Source organism: Pinus tabuliformis, chromosome 4_2, assembly GCF_031772625.1.
Source record: "Pinus tabuliformis cultivar Carrire ecotype Pingquan chromosome 4_2, CPIR1, whole genome shotgun sequence".
Taxonomy (NCBI): domain Eukaryota; kingdom Viridiplantae; phylum Streptophyta; class Pinopsida; order Pinales; family Pinaceae; genus Pinus; species Pinus tabuliformis.
In genome coordinates this window covers 767,812,509-767,830,256 of record NC_142304.1, presented here as the reverse complement: position 1 = coordinate 767,830,256, position 17,748 = coordinate 767,812,509, and the positions used below count along the sequence as shown (strand labels likewise).

Sequence of the window (17,748 nt, the reverse complement as noted above, 5' to 3'; positions counted from 1 at the left end):
TGGAGGAAAGCTTAGCGATAATTAGGAATTAGTCATTGTTAGTTAACAATTGTTGCATGCATATATTGTGCATTATAACCTTGAAATAAGCATACTTACCTAATTGATAAGTTATGTGTGAACAATTGACTTATTTTATTAAGACAATTAATTTGCCTAACAAATGAAAGTTCTGAAACAAGACAATGTTAGTCAGAATTAGGAATTACATTCCCCCACCATTGGGTTGGGAGGAATTCTCCAAATATTACCCCAACTTAGAATTAAATTTGTTTGAAAAGAAGAAGTGTCAAGTTGAAATTTTTTAAAATTGTCTTGTTGAGATGGAATATCTTAGATTAGGGAAGGGTTATGTTAAGAGGTAGAAACTTGGATTGGTATTAAATTCCATGTTATGCACCCATGTTCTTATACCTTAGTAGAAGTGGAGAATTAGAAAATTATGCACAATCATGATTTAGCCATGCTACAATCAACCTACTCAAAGCACCATAAGGAACTAATATGAAGGCGAGTTAGTGCTTGAGTCAATACAAGGTTTCAAGATGCTTAGCCCCATATATATAGTAAGCTTGATGGGAAAATTTTAAGGGATTTGTACTTGAGCAAAACACAAATGTGGTGGCATGTTAAACATGCTTGAGTGAGGTTTATTTATGCAAGTTCACCTTGTAGAAGGGTTGATAGGAGATTGTTCCATGTATGATGACTTAGTTAATAAGTTCAAGAAGAACTTGTGGAGTTAGCTTTTAACTAGAGATTAAATGTGTGCACTAATGTTAACAAGGATGAGAATTATTGATAGGAGATATGTCACAATTCAAAATTGAATTGCATGTGTATAATGGATATATAACAAGTTTCCAAACATGGATGCAAACAATGGGTACATTGTCTCATGCTAGAAGCAAGATTGATTCCCCATCCATAGTGGATGCTACACTTGTGAATGATGCAAGCATAATATTATATTGTAGTGAATGCACTTGGCAATGAATGTCGATATTAGACGCGAGACTTGCAATGGATGTAAGGATCCTATTTAGTTATGTAGCAAATGCATACTTACAACGGATGCATGGATCCTCTTTAGACAAGGTAGTGATAAAAATGGGCTATCCTATCAAAAGAGGTAGCGATAAAAATACATAGACATAACATTACAAAGAACATGGGAAGCAATAAATACATTGATTGATAATATTTAAGATTATAGTGTTGTGGAAGCACATGAGGCAGTAATAGACCAACGGGATAGTTGATATTGCAAATTACTACATCAACCAGCAATCAAACTAAAGCACTACACTAACAAATGCAAATAGATTTGTCGTGATGGTTGCTTAGCACAAGAGCAAGATGCATGGAGGTTGCCTATGGTTCAGAGGGGGGTCCCTTAGCAATGTTTTCCTTTCTAATGAAGTTGATTATTGTAATATTTCCAATTCCCTATTTCACTTTGGTAATATGGATCAAGTACGGAATCGGTTATATAATTAGTACTCTAATATTGTAACAAAATTCCCTCTAGTTGTCAAAATCTAGTGATTCATAACATCAAAGTTAGCTATAATATTAGATTAGTCCTTGTAACTATACATGTTTCTTATAAGTTAAGATTGTTGTATGCAATGTTGAAAAGAATAAATATTCTTTTCATGATATGTGTTCTTTTTTTTCACATGGAAAATATCATTATTTCTTTATCCAAGCCATTACATCAAATCTTATCATGTCGCTTACTGCAATTGAATCTGGATGGGGAGGATCTCAATCCCCAGTTGATTGATATAACCATGCTTATAGGAAAACTATATGGATTTCCATTGTCCTAATATTGGAACTTTCAAGAGAAACTATAGATCATGTAAAGTGGGGTACATTTTTGTCCATCTCACAAGTTAAATTTTCTAGGTGAGGAGGATCTCAATCCTGAGTTGACTAATATGTGTGCATTAACCATGTTTGTAGGAAAACCATATGGATTGGTGTTATCCTACTATTAGAACTTTCAAGAAAAACTATAGATCACCATGCTTGTAGGAAAACTATATGAATAACTATATAGATTGGTATTGCCCTAATATTAAAACTTTCAAAAAAACCTATAGATAAGTAAGACACATATTTTTCCATCTCACAAGTTAAATTTTCTAATTTTTCTAATAAAAAGAGTAAGTGAGATACATTTGTGTTCATTTCACAAATTCAATTTTTTAATATCTTTAAATCTATCTTAAAAAGATTTTTCTAAAAAACTTCTAAACATTTCTATTAAAAATATTTCCCAAAAAACTTTTAAACTCTTCTAATAAAAAAATAATGTAATAATGTATAATTCCACTTTTTAATTTTTTATTTAAAAAATAAAACTAAATAAAAAACGTAATTCTATTTTCTTTCATCTTTGTTTATCGATTTCCTAAATAAAAGGGCAAAGCAGCCGCATCAATGGTTGTTCCATCATCCAATGAACTGAAATGAATCAGATAGAGAAGACAAGGCTAGAAAAAATAGACCAACTTAAATAATTAACCAAAAAAAAATCCTTAACCAAAATTGTATTTATCAACTTAATGAAAAATTTTAACCCTTTAAACTTTAAAGAAGCTTTTATTCATGAACTTGAATGAAAAAATTTAATCCTTTAACGAAGCTTTTATCCTTACTGATTTTTTCCATATCTTTCTTGCTTATGCGTTGAATCTTGACAAAGGAATTTTTTAATAAAATGTTGACATACAGTGCATTACAACCCTTACTAAAACTCAGGCTTAATTGTAAAGCACTTTGTTGTAAATATGATGTACCATCTCATGAAATATTGCCATTTTGGAAAAGGGATATCCTTTTCTACTATATTTATAAAATTCTTTGCATATTTGCCTGACTGCGGTTCACAATAGTGGAAGTTATAATTGAGCCTCAAGCTTGGGCATTACTTAGTCAAAACAAATCAAATTATCATGGTAGAGGTGGCGAAGTTACTCTACATGGAAGCCTGAACATTCAAATTTGCCTCCCCACCTGTAAGAGAAATTCATTGGTAATTGTAAGATTAAAAATGGCATTAAAATGCTACACAACAAATCAAATAAGGGTAAACTTTAACCTTGATATTCTCTCCTCTTTTGGTAGCTGTATTTCAAGTTCCTCCTCAAGTGGATTAAAGACCAAGTCTAGCTTTTCTTCAGTGACTTCACTTAAAGAAGGAGGATTCCACTGCAACAAGTAGAATAGTGTGAGAAATTATGTTAAAACATATCCAAGTGAAATGAGAACATAACTGATAATGTGTATTAGGTACTTGTATGATAACATTATTTTGTCATATTTCAATGAAAAAAATCTTGTGACCAAAAGTAACTAACAACAATACCACAAACCTTGGGAGAATTATCTTTATCAATAACCAGAGCTCGGATACCCTTCACAAGACACAGCCAGGCGAGATATTTTATCATTTTGGACTATATATATTGCTTCAGAATAGGCAATCAAACAAGACAGAGCCAAGCAAGATGAGTTATTATCCTAAAAAATTGAAATATTGTTTTAATGCCAACAGTGAAAGAAAGCATTCTAAATCATACCTCATAGATATCTTTGGATATTATTCCTCTCAACGTGTTTACGGTGAGACGGAACTCCTTTTTAAGGCATTCAACGAGTGTTTGTTTGCGTGCTTGTCTAACCTGTAATGCAAAATTTTATAAAAGAGTGTTCTGACTATCAATCACCTTTTGTAAATTGTCAAACGTGATTGCTTTGATAATTATTATGCTTCTGAGAATATGACCATTGGAACAATATATACAATCAATTCATTTTTTTTTGTTTTCTAGCATATCCCTGACTTGAGGGATTAGCCTGTCCTTTAGGAAACCATTACCCAAAGGAATCTAATCAGTCAAAATCACTGGGGACGACACTCAACCTAGGCTACAGCAACCCTTAACATGGTAGAATTTTCAAACAGAGATTCCAATCACTTTAGCAGTATTTGACATTTACAATCAATTATTGCCAAAAAGCTAAGCCTGTATTAAACTTCTTCAGGGTGAAAAAGTTTTCATAGGGGACTCCAGGATATTTTTCTGTCACATGCATGTACAACCTACCGATAATGTGAAGTGCACTTACGAGACACCATGTGTCATCAAATGGATGAGATTAATGAAATCCATATCTGGAAAGGATAAATTTGTTTGTTCCATGAATCATGCTTCAATTGGCCTTGAAAATGAATGGAGTAGGCAATTTTATAATGACGCAACTGAGATGATTTCGTACAAGAAGAGATGGGAAAAGTGTCTCCTTTCTAAGTGGCCTGAAACAATGTTAAAGAGAAACAAGAGGTACACATTACAGAGAATAATGTCCCATCTCCATAAGTTCTACTAATTATTGTCAATGAAGTAGGTGCCAGGTGATAAGGGCCCAAGAGAAACATAATATCGATTTTGGTTGAACATTTCCCTTTGGATTGTAATTTTGCATTAGATTTGTATGGTTAAAATGCAACTTCAAACAATAGTCAATACATATCTGAGCGTGAAAACTGTAAAGAGCAACAAGGCATAATATAGGTTCCTAGTCCTACTATGCGAAAAGCTAAAAACATGGCTTAGATATGATGCATGTTGAATATAAGGCGGATGCAGATCTGACTGATGGTGCTTTCTCCAACAACTTGGGAAAGCCGGATGACATCAAATGACCATGCAAAGCAGGCTGCTTAACCTCTTCTCAAGAATCGGCAGTGAGGCCTGCACTGATTGCAAAAATAATGGAGTGTTTTTTCTAAAGGCTTGGGAAAGCATCAGCTGATATGCAACTAGGGCAGACTGAACAGTCTCTCCCTTTGAAAGTTGTCCAAGGAAAAGGACACAATAAGTCAGACTAGATATCTGATTGAAAATACACTAGACCGTGGGGAAGAAAGAGATTACCGATCGTAATGTCATCTTCAAACCGGTCGGAGAAGATCTCTTTAGCTTCTGAATAGTGTCTTTAATCCATTCATTGCGCTCCATATTGCTCTCTGCTGTCTGCATGATAAAGTAGCGTTGCACATAAGTTTCACATACATGACAATAGTAACCGCATTGGAAGATAATTGGCTATATACGTAGTTGCATTAACAGGAAAACTAATCTCAAAGGAATTCTCTGAAAATATTTGCATGTCTATGGTACAGGGGAAAAAAAATCTAATGTCAAAGGCATTCTTTGAAAGTTTAATGAGCGTATTTGAATTTTGCATGTCTATGGTAAAGACCAGAGAGGGGGTGAGTATAAGAATCTCACTAAAGTTTCTATGATCTCCTCTACGGTATCCTTGGAGAAGCATTTGTCAATCAAAGAAAGTCTGCATAGACAGAAATATCTGTAAGACTCCAGCTATGTGTGGAATCCATAACAAAACAAAACAAAAAACGCAAAACAGAACACAAAATGCTTCCATTTGTACTACTACTCGTCCAGAAATTGATTTTTTCTTACTTATACAAGATACTTTTCTCCCCAGGATGGACTTGAAGCGAAAATTCTTCAATGGCTGCTTTGACAATGTTCCTATCTCCAGAGTTCAAATCAACCAAGCGTTTCTCCAATTCTTCCAATTTCTGATGTAAACATAATACCGTGAACATCTTACAAAATAAAAATAGCACTGCTTCAAATGGAGAAGATTTACATTGAACTTGTACTATAATACACTAAGCAAAGGGACTTCAACAAATTCGGTAAAAGCAGGACCTTGCTTCATGACATGTGACCAGAATATTTATGTAACCCCATTCACTGTCAATCCAAAGCCCCATGGACTAAAGACATTAATATTTAAAACACACATTTCATAAATGATTTCCAAGCAGCATATATCCTTTTCTACTTTTGAAGGAATCTGAACTAACACAAAAGAAGTACCTCTGATGGAATATAAGAAGTACCTCTGATGGAATATAATGAGTGCCGAGACCAGTTGAAATCATTTCCACACCATCAAGTCGTGCACCTGTTAAGGCCAGATACTCCCCTACATTTTTATCAACCAAAACAGAATAAAAGCCGGGTTATCTCAAGAGAAAAGGATACTACCAAACAAAATATCGAACACACACTTTCCCTCGTGTTACTTTCTAATCACAAGTATGTAACTTCTAGGAAAGATGCTTGTAGCATCCCTAAACTTTTACATCTTAATATCCATGTTACATCATATTGACTAGCCACAGCAAAGCATAGTTACCAAGATGTCCTGGAAGACGTGAAAGAACGTATGAGAGACTGGCATCGGTGTGAAATCCAAAGCCAGCCTCAGGCGCTGATAAGACCTGTTACAATGTGTATCCACCAATAGATTGTTAGTCTCAGTAATTTTTCATGGAAGATAAATTTCTGTTCTTTTTCATACACACAAAATATGCAGTCCTTTTTTACCATTTTAAAAGAATTTTGGAAATTCTCCTTTTCATTGCATATTATAGTGCAACGGAAACTAAATCATGTAGGACAATATTATTAATTAGTAATAAAATTATTAATTAGCTGGTTGGGGAGTCACATATCTCACTGTACTGATTGACATCACACTACCTAAAACAGTCCCATTGACCTACTTCAGTGGTCATTTGTTGGGCATTGCCATTAATACATTTATCTTATCTTATCTGTATGTTCCCCTCCACATAAAGAATATGTTATAAGACTTTATGCATTGCAAGAATACATCATCCAAGTATAATTTCTCTCTGCAATATTCTGTTATTGTGTATATGCATTATCTCACAATGTTTACCTTTATCTCAGTCTTACATTTGGTGGCAGTTTACTTTGCTTAAAAATTAAAAGATATCTGCTAAGCGTCTGTAAGAAGAGGAAATTTTTCATTGAGGATTGAATGAACTCACAGTTTTCTCTGTGACTACTTTAAAAGTGGATGCTAATGTTAGACTTGCACCTCCTCCAATTGCAAGTCCATTAACAATTGCTACCTGAGTTAAACACACAAAAAAAGGGATGAAATCAATTTAAAAGAAACACGAAAATTAGAAGAAGAAAGCTTCCATCTATTTTTGTAAGACATGCTGGAGGCGGATAATATGCCAGCAATGGCACATTAACAATGTTCTAAATGAGCACAGTAGAAGCTGTACATTGTTTATCAATAATTTTACATGATATAAAAACCATCTAAATATTATCCTTCCCTGTAAAAATTTAAAAATAAGAGACAAGTTATTCTTCTCAACAGATTATCAAGGGTCTCGAATCAAAAATTGCATTTAAAAAAAAAAATCAAAATCCTTACCACAGTTTTCTTGTATGTATGGAGATGATACTGAAGCCAATACATTTTGTATACAGCCTCGATAGCAAGTTTGTCTGCAAAAATAGTTGAATAATCTTAAACCAAACTCGGTCTTTTCTCTCTCACAGACAGTCGCAAAGAATCAAGATACAGTCAAATCTGCGTTATCTTGAATATTTTTTAAGAATATAGTGTCGATATCTACATTTTTTACATGTATCAAACACTTCGTAGGTCAGAAAATTAATACCAAAATAATAGTCATAGTTACTGTGAGCAGAAAACCAATAAACATCTCCTGTCACTTAATTATGCAAGATAACAGTGAATCTTCTGAAACTATGCCCTTGAGTAAAGATGTCAATGTTCCAAAAGGTTGGATACCAACCTGCCTTGCCATAATAAAATACCCTCAAGTCTCCCCCAGCAGAAAATGCTCGCCCAGCTCCCTGAAAGAAATACACAAATGTTGAGATAAGTTTGGAAGTGGTACTCACAGTACTTAGATTTTGGCAATAAAACGTTGCAATCAAATACAGTGGAAAGTTTTACCTTCATGATTATCATCTCCGCGTCATTTTCTTTCTCCCATTTCTCGTAGATCTCAGCTAATCTGATTATCTGAACATCATATTAGAGGAATTATTGAAGCAATTTAAGAAAACATGTTTGTTGTAATGAGACAAAATTTGATTATCTTACCACTTCCCTGCTAATGATATTCAGTTTACGTGGGTTATTAAGAGTGATAACTCGTACACGACCTTTCTCTTCATCTAGGACATCCTGTTTGAATAGCACACCTTCTTTCAGTACAATTTATCAACAAAAATATCAGCCAGACCAGTACCATTGTTAATTCACAAGAATCTTAATTTTAATTTTTCTAAAGAAATTCGTGGACAGATCAAAAAAGACCAATGCAGCATTCCAGAGCTCACTGGAGCATTTCCTGTCAGCGCTTGATTATGTGTGTTTAAGAAAACAGTCAAATACAGCAACAACAATCTCCTAAACATGTACCAGTCAGGCTGCAGACCTAAGTATATGTCAAGAAAACTGCACACCACACAATTCAACTCATGCCCATGTTACAAGCACAAGCTGTATAGAGATAAACAGAAAACCAGAACATAGAAATCCTAGAACACAAAAAATAAAAGTGGTGCTAACAGTTATGAGAATGTTGTAAACCATTTACAGTTGCACAAAGCAAATCAGCAGCTGCAAGGTCAACTGGAACAAGTAGACATTGATTACCATCTTCAAGATGTACTACTCTAGAAGATGGGGAAGCTTTGTGTGCCAAAGGAAGAAAACATACAGTTGATAATGGAGGCTCATATCTGCAAGATTGTTGGGATTTTGGTGTCAGTAAGGCTGGATAAATTGCGAAGGTATGTATATTGGCCCAAGATACAAGAAACAGCTAGTTCTATCAGAGATTGTACGTTATGCTGTACCAGCAAGCCCAATTACAGAGAGCATGGACTATACACTCCACTTCCAGTGCCTACAAGTCCATGGGAAAGTATATTGATGGAACTTGTTGGGGGTTTCTTGAGGACAGCAAGATGGAATGACTACGTATATGTGGTCGTAGACAAGTTTAGTGAGATATCTGTACTAATGGCTTGTAAGAAGTCCACACACTACAAGGCATGAGTACAGTCTCTCCCTTTGATTGAAAACTGATTGGTATGGATGTAGGGTCTAGAGAAAAGGTGAGGGTTAGTATAGAGTCTAGACCCTTGGGTGAGCTGCAGGAATGAATGCAGGTTACCGGAAGGTTTAATGTCTAAGAGAGATCGTACAAGATCAGCGTCTTTTCACTAAGTCAGATGGCGGATGAAGGGAATCAGAGGAAGTCTATAAAAATGTGTCCACGCACTAGAAGGCACAAGTACTGTCTTTCCCTTTGATTGGAAACTGGTTGGTATGGATGTGAGGTCTAGGGAGAAGGGGAGGGTTAGTATAGATCATTGAGTATGCCACAGGAATGAACAAAGGCTACCTGAAGGACTGAGAGAGATTGTACAAGTTAAGGGTACTTTCACTCTATGGCAGATCAGGGGAATACAGATATATGGCAGCAGGAGTGAGTGAAGGTAGACAGGGTATGATTAGAAGTGGAAGATGCAATATTGTGGAATGCTTATGTAGATAGGCTGCACAAAAGCCATGTAAAGAAAGGAGGACGATACAATTGTTTGGTAGAAAAATGATAAATCAAACTCTTGAGATATTATTCAATGAACGTAAAATACCAAGCCAACTTCTTCTTAGAGCCAGAAAATACAGCCTGGTAGTGGAAAAAACTTTGGAAAGTGAAAGCCCTGAACAAAACCAAAAATATATGTGTGGTTAACAAAAATGAATAAGGTTCTAACTTGGGAAATGATACAAAAAAGAGCTAGACAGGGGCCTGGAATATGTACCCTTTGCAGAGAAGATAAAGAAACAACATCTCATCTGCTCATCATATACTAAACAAGTTTGGATAGAGGTTGAGCAGATAACAGGTGTGACACATGGTTGGATAGGTGATATAGTTGAAGAATGTTTAAGACATCGATGATGCAAGAGAGAATTAAAGGAATCACGTGCTTTGCCCTTTTTGACAATATGGAGAGTGTGGAGAGTGTGGCAAGCAAGAAATCCATTGCTCTTTGAAGAAAAAGGTATATCCTCCTTCCAAGTTACACATCAAATTAGAGCTCTAGCCACAGTTTATAGAATGCCAATTATTCAAAAGACAAGAAGACAGTTAGCAGAGCTGGTTATAAACTAAGAGCAGGCTTGGGGATATTTTCATGGATCAAGCCAAGGCACACAGAACAGGAGTAGTTCAGGATGTATTCGATGTACTTTCAAAGACAATAAAATTAAGATGAAAGCAGGATTGGGAAAAGGTTCACATAACTTCACAGAAATAATGGCTTTCAGACTTTTCTTAAAAAGTGATATGGAGAAACAAGTAAGAAATTTTTCAGGAGTGAGTGAAGGTAGACAGGGTATGATTAGAAGTGGAAGATGCAATATTGTGGAATGCTTATGTAGATAGGCTGCACAAAAGCCATGTAAAGAAAGGAGGACGATACAATTGTTTGGTAGAAAAATGATAAATCAAACTCTTGAGATATTATTCAATGAACGTAAAATACCAAGCCAACTTCTTCTTAGAGCCAGAAAATACAGCCTGGTAGTGGAAAAAACTTTGGAAAGTGAAAGCCCTGAACAAAACCAAAAATATATGTGTGGTTAACAAAAATGAATAAGGTTCTAACTTGGGAAATGATACAAAAAAGAGCTAGACAGGGGCCTGGAATATGTACCCTTTGCAGAGAAGATAAAGAAACAACATCTCATCTGCTCATTGAATGCTCATATACTAAACAAGTTTGGATAGAGGTTGAGCAGATAACAGGTGTGACACATGGTTGGATAGGTGATATAGTTGAAGAATGTTTAAGACATCGATGATGCAAGAGAGAATTAAAGGAATCACGTGCTTTGCCCTTTTTGACAATATGGAGAGTGTGGAGAGTGTGGCAAGCAAGAAATCCATTGCTCTTTGAAGAAAAAGGTATATCCTCCTTCCAAGTTACACATCAAATTAGAGCTCTAGCCACAGTTTATAGAATGCCAATTATTCAAAAGACAAGAAGACAGTTAGCAGAGCTGGTTATAAACTAAGAGCAGGCTTGGGGATATTTTCATGGGTCAAGCCAAGGCACACAGAACAGGAGTAGTTCAGGATGTATTCGATGTACTTTCAAAGACAATAAAATTAAGATGAAAGCAGGATTGGGAGAAGGTTCACATAACTTCGCAGAAATAATGGCTTTCAGACTTTTCTTAAAAAGTGATATGGAGAAACAAGTAAGAAATTTTTCAGGTTTTCGGAAAATCCACCCTAGTGATTAAATGGATGTATGGATCTGGTCAACTCCTAAACATCAATGTTGAAAATTTAGGTGACCAACTAAAGGCCATAGAAAATTCTTTTGAGTCAATTACTTTCACTCGTGTACAGAAAACAAAATAAAGATGCAGACAGGCTATCAAAATAAGGTCAACAGGTTGCTGAGGGAAAGATGATAATAGAAGAACTCAAGAGAAAGATCTTCTTCAATCTCTGAAGACTATTGTTCCTGAAGAAGTTCTGAAAGTTGCAGCATTTTGAAAAAAGATCAGAATTTGTTTGCTTTTAAATATGTAAAAGTGACGATAGATTTTCTTGCAGTATAGTTGAAGGATATAGAAAAGATTTTTCATATTTTTATTCACTTTTAAATTTGCACGAATAGATGATAGATTTTCTTGCCGCATAGCTGAAGGATACAGGAGCTGTTTCTAAGACTCTTTAAGGAAATTTAATGAAGAGCCTTTGTTTAGGCTTGGATTTCGGCAAAATAGAAGACCTTACGGATCTGTAGATGAAAGGAGGTACAAGAAGGAGGATCTTACTGATAAGTATATTAGCACAATAAGAGTGTGAATTCTTTTCGAAATGGCTATTTTTCCCTTAGAAGAAAAATAAACAAATTGAAAAAAAAAACATGTCAAGCAAACTCGTTGTGTTGGGATCAGGATAGGTTAAGGATCCAATGTTAACGTTTGCGATTTGTATCATGACTACCTTAGGTGACTTAACCTCTTCAACAGATAGACCATAGATCATCAGGTTTACTTTGGTGATTAAGGGGGCTGTCCATAGTTGATTTTATAACTACAAGCAACTAAGCCCAACTACCCTTGTTAGTCATAGTCCAGCAAAGTCAACCATTAGCATTCAGGCAGATAATACAAGTGCAATCCATTACCTCTTTTCTGAGCTTGCAACCATTAAAATTGATTTTTTCTGTTAACCTAAAAACGACCATGCCATAAGAAATAAAACTTGATGATGTACCAGTTCAATGATACCAAGGAAATATCAAAATTGTCAATTTTAGGAATCAGGGAACTGAAGATTAAAAAGCATGCTTACAGATGAATAACAACCTCGTCACTTCATAATAGACCAATCTCTTAGAAGTCTGTTTACAGAGATTCTCTCTAGCAATAGAAAAGAAAAACCTTAAAAACATAAGTGGGACCTGTATTTGACAAGTTGAATAGATCAATAGCAACCAGGATGGATCTCTCAAGCCATAGTGAGAATGTGGATGCGTAATAAAAATGGAGTTACATTCGACCACTGGGCTTTGCCAGCTTAACATCAAAGGGAATCCTAAATAAATCATTCGTCCGTGTATCCAATATAACAGAGAACTCATAGATGATATATGATGAGTGAGCTAAGATACCCACTAACTATTCCGTCAACCCCAGTGCATCTACTGACTACTAGGCAAAATCCACCACCATCCAGAGCTTCAACCAGTATATTGTGTAAGTCACCTACTGACGATGTGACCAGTCACCAAACACATCTGCTCTAATAAGAATTGGAATAAGCTAATCTTGTAACAAAAGGGACCCTTTTTCTGAAAACAAATTTGAAATGAATTAGATAGCTATTTCAAGAATGATCAGAGTTCCACCATGACTCAAGTTCTGGGTATCCTGAAATAATGCCCAGTGTTTTGCCCAATTCTAAATCAACCCAGATAGTCAAAAAAAATGATCAGAGTTCTGAATCGATCGAAACTCTGACATCTTGTATGGTGGAACTCCAGCAGCTCATGGGAAGTTTGGAACACGATTAGACAAGTCTATAAGAATCAATACGAGTTTGAATTTTATTTATCTGATTAGATTTCTGGGTTTAAACAGTATCCACACATGCGCATCATTCAAAACCATCTCTGAATTTTAATACACACTACACAAGCTCTCTCTCTCTCTGCAATGAATAGTATTGACAGAATATTAGGGACAAGAAAAGGACCTGAATGAATTGTATTAACATAATAATAGGTACAAGGATAAGACCTGAGGAGCTTGAGATTCAGGTTTGCTCTCTGCCATTGGAGCTGCCATATAAGCCTTTAAACCAGCACAAATTCCAAATGTTCTCCTGCATTGTTTCCATCATTTGGATAAAATGGCAATGATATAAACGCAGACACAGATGCTCATCCTATGAATACATTATTGCAGTAGGTGAAAAATGGCAATGATGTAAACGTAGACACAGATGCACATTTTATGAATGAATTTAGTGGTACAAGATTGCAGGAGCTGAAAAATGCAAATCGCAAAGAGTAATAGTGGGTACTGTAATATAGCCAGATACGTACCACTCAAAATTACTTGCGGCAAGAAGAGCCAGAGATGTAATGAATTGGCCTAAAAATGGCGTGAAGGAGTCTCCTTAGAACTTGCAAGAAGGGCTGTGAAATTGTTGCACTCTCATGAATTTTGTATGAAAAAGTCCAGGGGGTTGTTGGTAGAAGTCAGGGGGTTGTTGGTAGAAGTCAAGACGAGAATGACAAATAAGACTGGCAAATGGGCGACCCGCTGGTCGCAATCTACCAGCCGAAGCCTCTGTTGTGTGGTCACTTCTCACCACACACATTGAAGTGTTTTTACTTACCAAACTTTCTCACGTGTTCTTTCCCTACCAAAACGTATTTCTTGTGTTTGAAAAAACAGAAATTATTTTTAATGATACGTGTCTAACATTTTAAGAGAATAGATTGAAATTAAGATTGCATGATTTACTTATAGTGGTCTTTCCCTACCAGACATGTTGGAATTGTCGTTATCAAATATATTGGAGTTGTTTGTTTTCCTTTTTCGGAAAGAAAGTCGTTAAAAAAACCAAAAATATTTTACTGAAAGTCGTTTAAAAAAACCAAAAATTACTTTAATGATATGGATCTAAAAGTTTAAAACAGATTATTGAAATTAAGATTTGCGTTTAATATGGGTAGATCTCACATAGAAAATGTAATATTTAATATTTTTAATTTAATGTCTATTTTATTTCAAAATTAATCTAATTAGTATTATATATAAACACAATATAAAATTAAAATATAAAGAGGTTTACGAACACTCAAAAAATAGGTATGATAAATAAATAAAAATATAAATAAATTAGAGGTATGATAAATAAATAAATAAAAATTTATATTTATTTCAGAGATACGGTAAAACAATAAAAATATAAATAAACTAGAGATATGGTAAATAAATAATACTTCATTTTATATTTACTCCATAAACCTTTTTACATTTACTAAAACACAAAAAAAATTATTTAAGTGAAGTCGATGGCCCAAATACCATATTTATAAAAGAGTTACGGTGAATAAATAAAAATATATCAAATAGGATTATAAATCAACCTCTAATTATATAACAAGCCTATGGGTCAAATACCATGGTAAATAAAAGAGAAATGATAAATAAATATAAATATAAATAAATAAACGATAGGTATGGTTAATAAATAAAATATATTTTTATATTTACTTCATAAACCTTTTTATAATTACTAACACTCAGAAAGAAGTTTTATTTAGGTGAAGCCTATGGGCCAAATTATTATTAATACCATGCAAAAAAACATTATTAACCCTAATATAATATTATATTAATATTATTATTATTATTAAATCTAATGATGATGATGATAGTGGTTAACGTCCACTGAGACCAAATTGGTCTATCGGACCTATAATTTTCTTAGTTTTTAATTGTCTAGCTCCTCATCTTTCTTGGCGAGATTGATGCTCTAGCTTTCTTCTTTTTTCTCTACGGTCTTCCAACTTCTTGTATCTTGCATCTCCTTCATCTCTTCTGGTTCTTGGGACATTGGTGTCTTAGCTTCGCGATCTATTGTGTTCGTCCTCTTGAAGATAGACAGAGAAGAAGTTTGGTCTAGGAGATCTGCTTTGCTGTTAAATGAAGATTTATTTTGTGCGGTATTCGAATCCTCATAACTGTTGATGCTTGAGGGGTTGTCGAGTTCACTTTTTTGTTGCTGGGCGGGGCTTTCTCCCTGCTTGTCTTGAGAGTTGTTTCTTTCATATTAATGTATTATAATATTAATATTATTGAATTTAATAACTTTAGATTAATACAATATTTATTTGTTATATTATAATATATCATGATATATATAAACTGTAGATATATATGGGAGGGAAGAGCAAAGTCATAGAGTGATAAAGGAGGAGAGATACAAGGAGTGACAAGGGAAAGATTGAGATAAAGTGAAGGAGAGGGGAGAGGAGGAATGAAGAGAGAGAGAGAGGGAGAGGAGTGAGAGAGGTAGAGAAGGGTAAGAGAGGGAGAGGGAGACACAAAGATGGATGGGGGGGAGAAGGAGAGAGGGAGGGAGATAGTGAGAGGATTGGAGGGCAGAGAGAGAGAGAGAGATGGGGGAAGAGAGAGGAAGGTAGGAGAGAAAGGGAGAGAGAGGAAGGATGAGAGAGAGGACATGTGAGAGAGGAGGAGAGAGGGAGGGATAGAAAAATGGAGTTGGAGGGGGAGAGAAGAAGAAAAACATAGAATTAGAAGTGGAGAGAGAGAGGGAGTGACAAGGGAGAGATGGAGAGAGAGTGTGTATGTTTAGGGGTGAGATAAAGAGACAAAGAAGGAGAGATAGAAATAAAAGGGGAGAGAAGGAGAGAGAAGGAGAGAGGGAGGGATATAGTAACATAGTTGGAGAGAGACAATGAGTGACGGGGGAAGAGAGAGGATTGGAGAAAGAGAGAGAGAGAGAGTGATGGGGAAGAGAGAGGAAGGTAGGAGAGAAAGGGAGATAGAAGAAAAACGAGAGACAGAACTTGAGAGAGAGGAGGAGAGTGATGGGGGAAGAGAGGGAGGGATAAGGAGATGGAGCTGGAGGGGGAGAGAGGGGGGGAAGAAGAAATACATAGAGAGTGAGAAGTGGAGAGGGAGAGGGAGTGACAAGGGAGAGATGGAGAGAGAATGGGTATGTTTGGGGGTGAGATAAAGAAGGAGAGATGGAGAGAATGGGGGAGAGAAGGAGAGAGGAGAGAGAGAGGGATATAGTAACAGAGTTGGAGTGTGAAGAGAGAGAGAGAGAGGGAAGAAGATTTCTTGCACTAGATGCATTGATTTCACTGTAGATGTTGATTTCTAATAATATTTGATTGCTTGCACTAGATGGATTTATTTCAATGTAGATGATTTCTAATCCTATTTGATTGTTTGCACTAAATGCATTGATTTCAGTGTAGATGGTGCTTTCTAATCCTATTTGATTGCTTCCACTAGATGCATTGATTTCATTGTAGATGTTGGTTTATAATCATATTTTCTTACTTGCACTAGATGCATTAATTTCAATGTAGATGATTTCTAATTCTATTTGATTGTTTGCACTAGATGCAGTGATTTTAGTGTAGATGGTGATTTCTAATCCTATTTGCTTACTTTCACTAGATGCATTGATTTGAGTGTAAATGTTGATTTCTAATCATATTTGACTGCTTGCATTAGATGCATTGATTTCAGTGTAAATGTTGTTTTCTAATCTTATTTGATTTATTGCATTAGATGCATTGATTTTAGCATAGATGTTGATTATTTATTTGATGTAATTGGTTGTATGATGGTACATTAATTTTAAAGTGATTGGATTAACATTGTGCATTGATTTCACTATAAGCACACAAAATTATTGACAATGTACATTGATTTTTATGTTATAGTAATTCAACCTATTAATGTTGGAGAGAAAGAGAGACAAGGTATTGTGTTTACTACAATAGCTTGAGCTAAAGATTTTAATCGTTTACGATTTAACCTATCATTTTCATATAATCGATATGAAAAGATGGCAATCATATGAAAAGATGACAAAAGTAACAAGGGTGACAATAAGAATAATAGAAGAAAATAGTTTGAGATTAATCACAATGAAGGCTATTTGTAGTTGACTATATTCTTACTATTCACATTTTCTATCATTCAACACTATTACATTGTCACTTTACATTCAAAGCTTTGATTTCATCATTTTTCATCATTAAAGTTATTAACAATATTTATCATCTCAACAAACTGAGGTAACTAAGCAAATTTAAAATTAAAATGACCAAATTAATCTGAAACATATTTAGAATTTTTGAAATGATTACATTATATTAGATGAATTTACATATTATTGATCAAAGTAATCATATGTTCGTTAGATTTTATTTGGCCACACACGACTGAAACCAACCTAGATCCATCTTAGCTTTGGATCTATCAAGCACCGAGAGGGATAAAATCGCTCAAGGTGCAAACCTTTCCTCAATTTTTGCACTCAAAAAAGAGGTTTTCACCACGAGAGATTTCATCCCTCTCAACGCTTGATATATCTGGAGTTAATATGGATCTAGGCTAGACTCCCTTCTTACGGATGCAGGCATCATATCCTTTTATTTGTCGGTTGAGCAAATGTGCATATGTGTATAGGTGTGTATTATTGTAAATACTATATCGAGCTAGATTTATAAAGCT

General features: G+C 34.9%; 1 protein-coding gene across 1 annotated transcript; it reads right to left on the bottom strand.

Annotated features, from left to right (window-relative positions):
* Positions 1 to 2,630: 2,630 nt before the first annotated feature.
* Positions 2,631 to 13,762, bottom strand: LOC149171872 (3-hydroxyisobutyryl-CoA hydrolase-like protein 5). Its single transcript, XM_089424153.1, has 16 exons — positions 13,563 to 13,762; positions 13,255 to 13,339; positions 8,017 to 8,100; positions 7,867 to 7,935; positions 7,703 to 7,763; positions 7,315 to 7,388; positions 6,914 to 6,997; positions 6,253 to 6,337; positions 5,954 to 6,039; positions 5,505 to 5,626; positions 5,310 to 5,370; positions 4,953 to 5,051; positions 3,594 to 3,695; positions 3,387 to 3,428; positions 3,113 to 3,222; positions 2,631 to 3,027 (listed from the first exon to the last, which is right to left on the bottom strand). Exons 2-16 carry the CDS (start codon positions 13,300 to 13,302, stop codon positions 2,985 to 2,987), a joined length of 1,170 nt encoding a protein of 389 aa, XP_089280279.1. The 5' UTR covers positions 13,303 to 13,339; positions 13,563 to 13,762; the 3' UTR covers positions 2,631 to 2,984.
* Between the last annotated feature and the right edge of the window lie 3,986 nt (positions 13,763 to 17,748).

Bases quoted from the DNA above. Each gene is read 5' to 3' on its own strand.
- LOC149171872 (XM_089424153.1), bottom strand. From the start codon at position 13,302: ATGGCAGCTCCAATGGCAGAGAGCAAACCTGAATCTCAAGCTCCTCAG. The intron at 8,101-13,254 runs GTCTTATCCTTG...CTATTCAAACAG, and splicing joins CTGAATCTCAAGCTCCTCAG to GATGTCCTAGATGAAGAGAA. The intron at 5,052-5,309 runs GTGAGATTCTTA...TTTATCATGCAG, and splicing joins AGGAGATCATAGAAACTTTA to ACAGCAGAGAGCAATATGGA.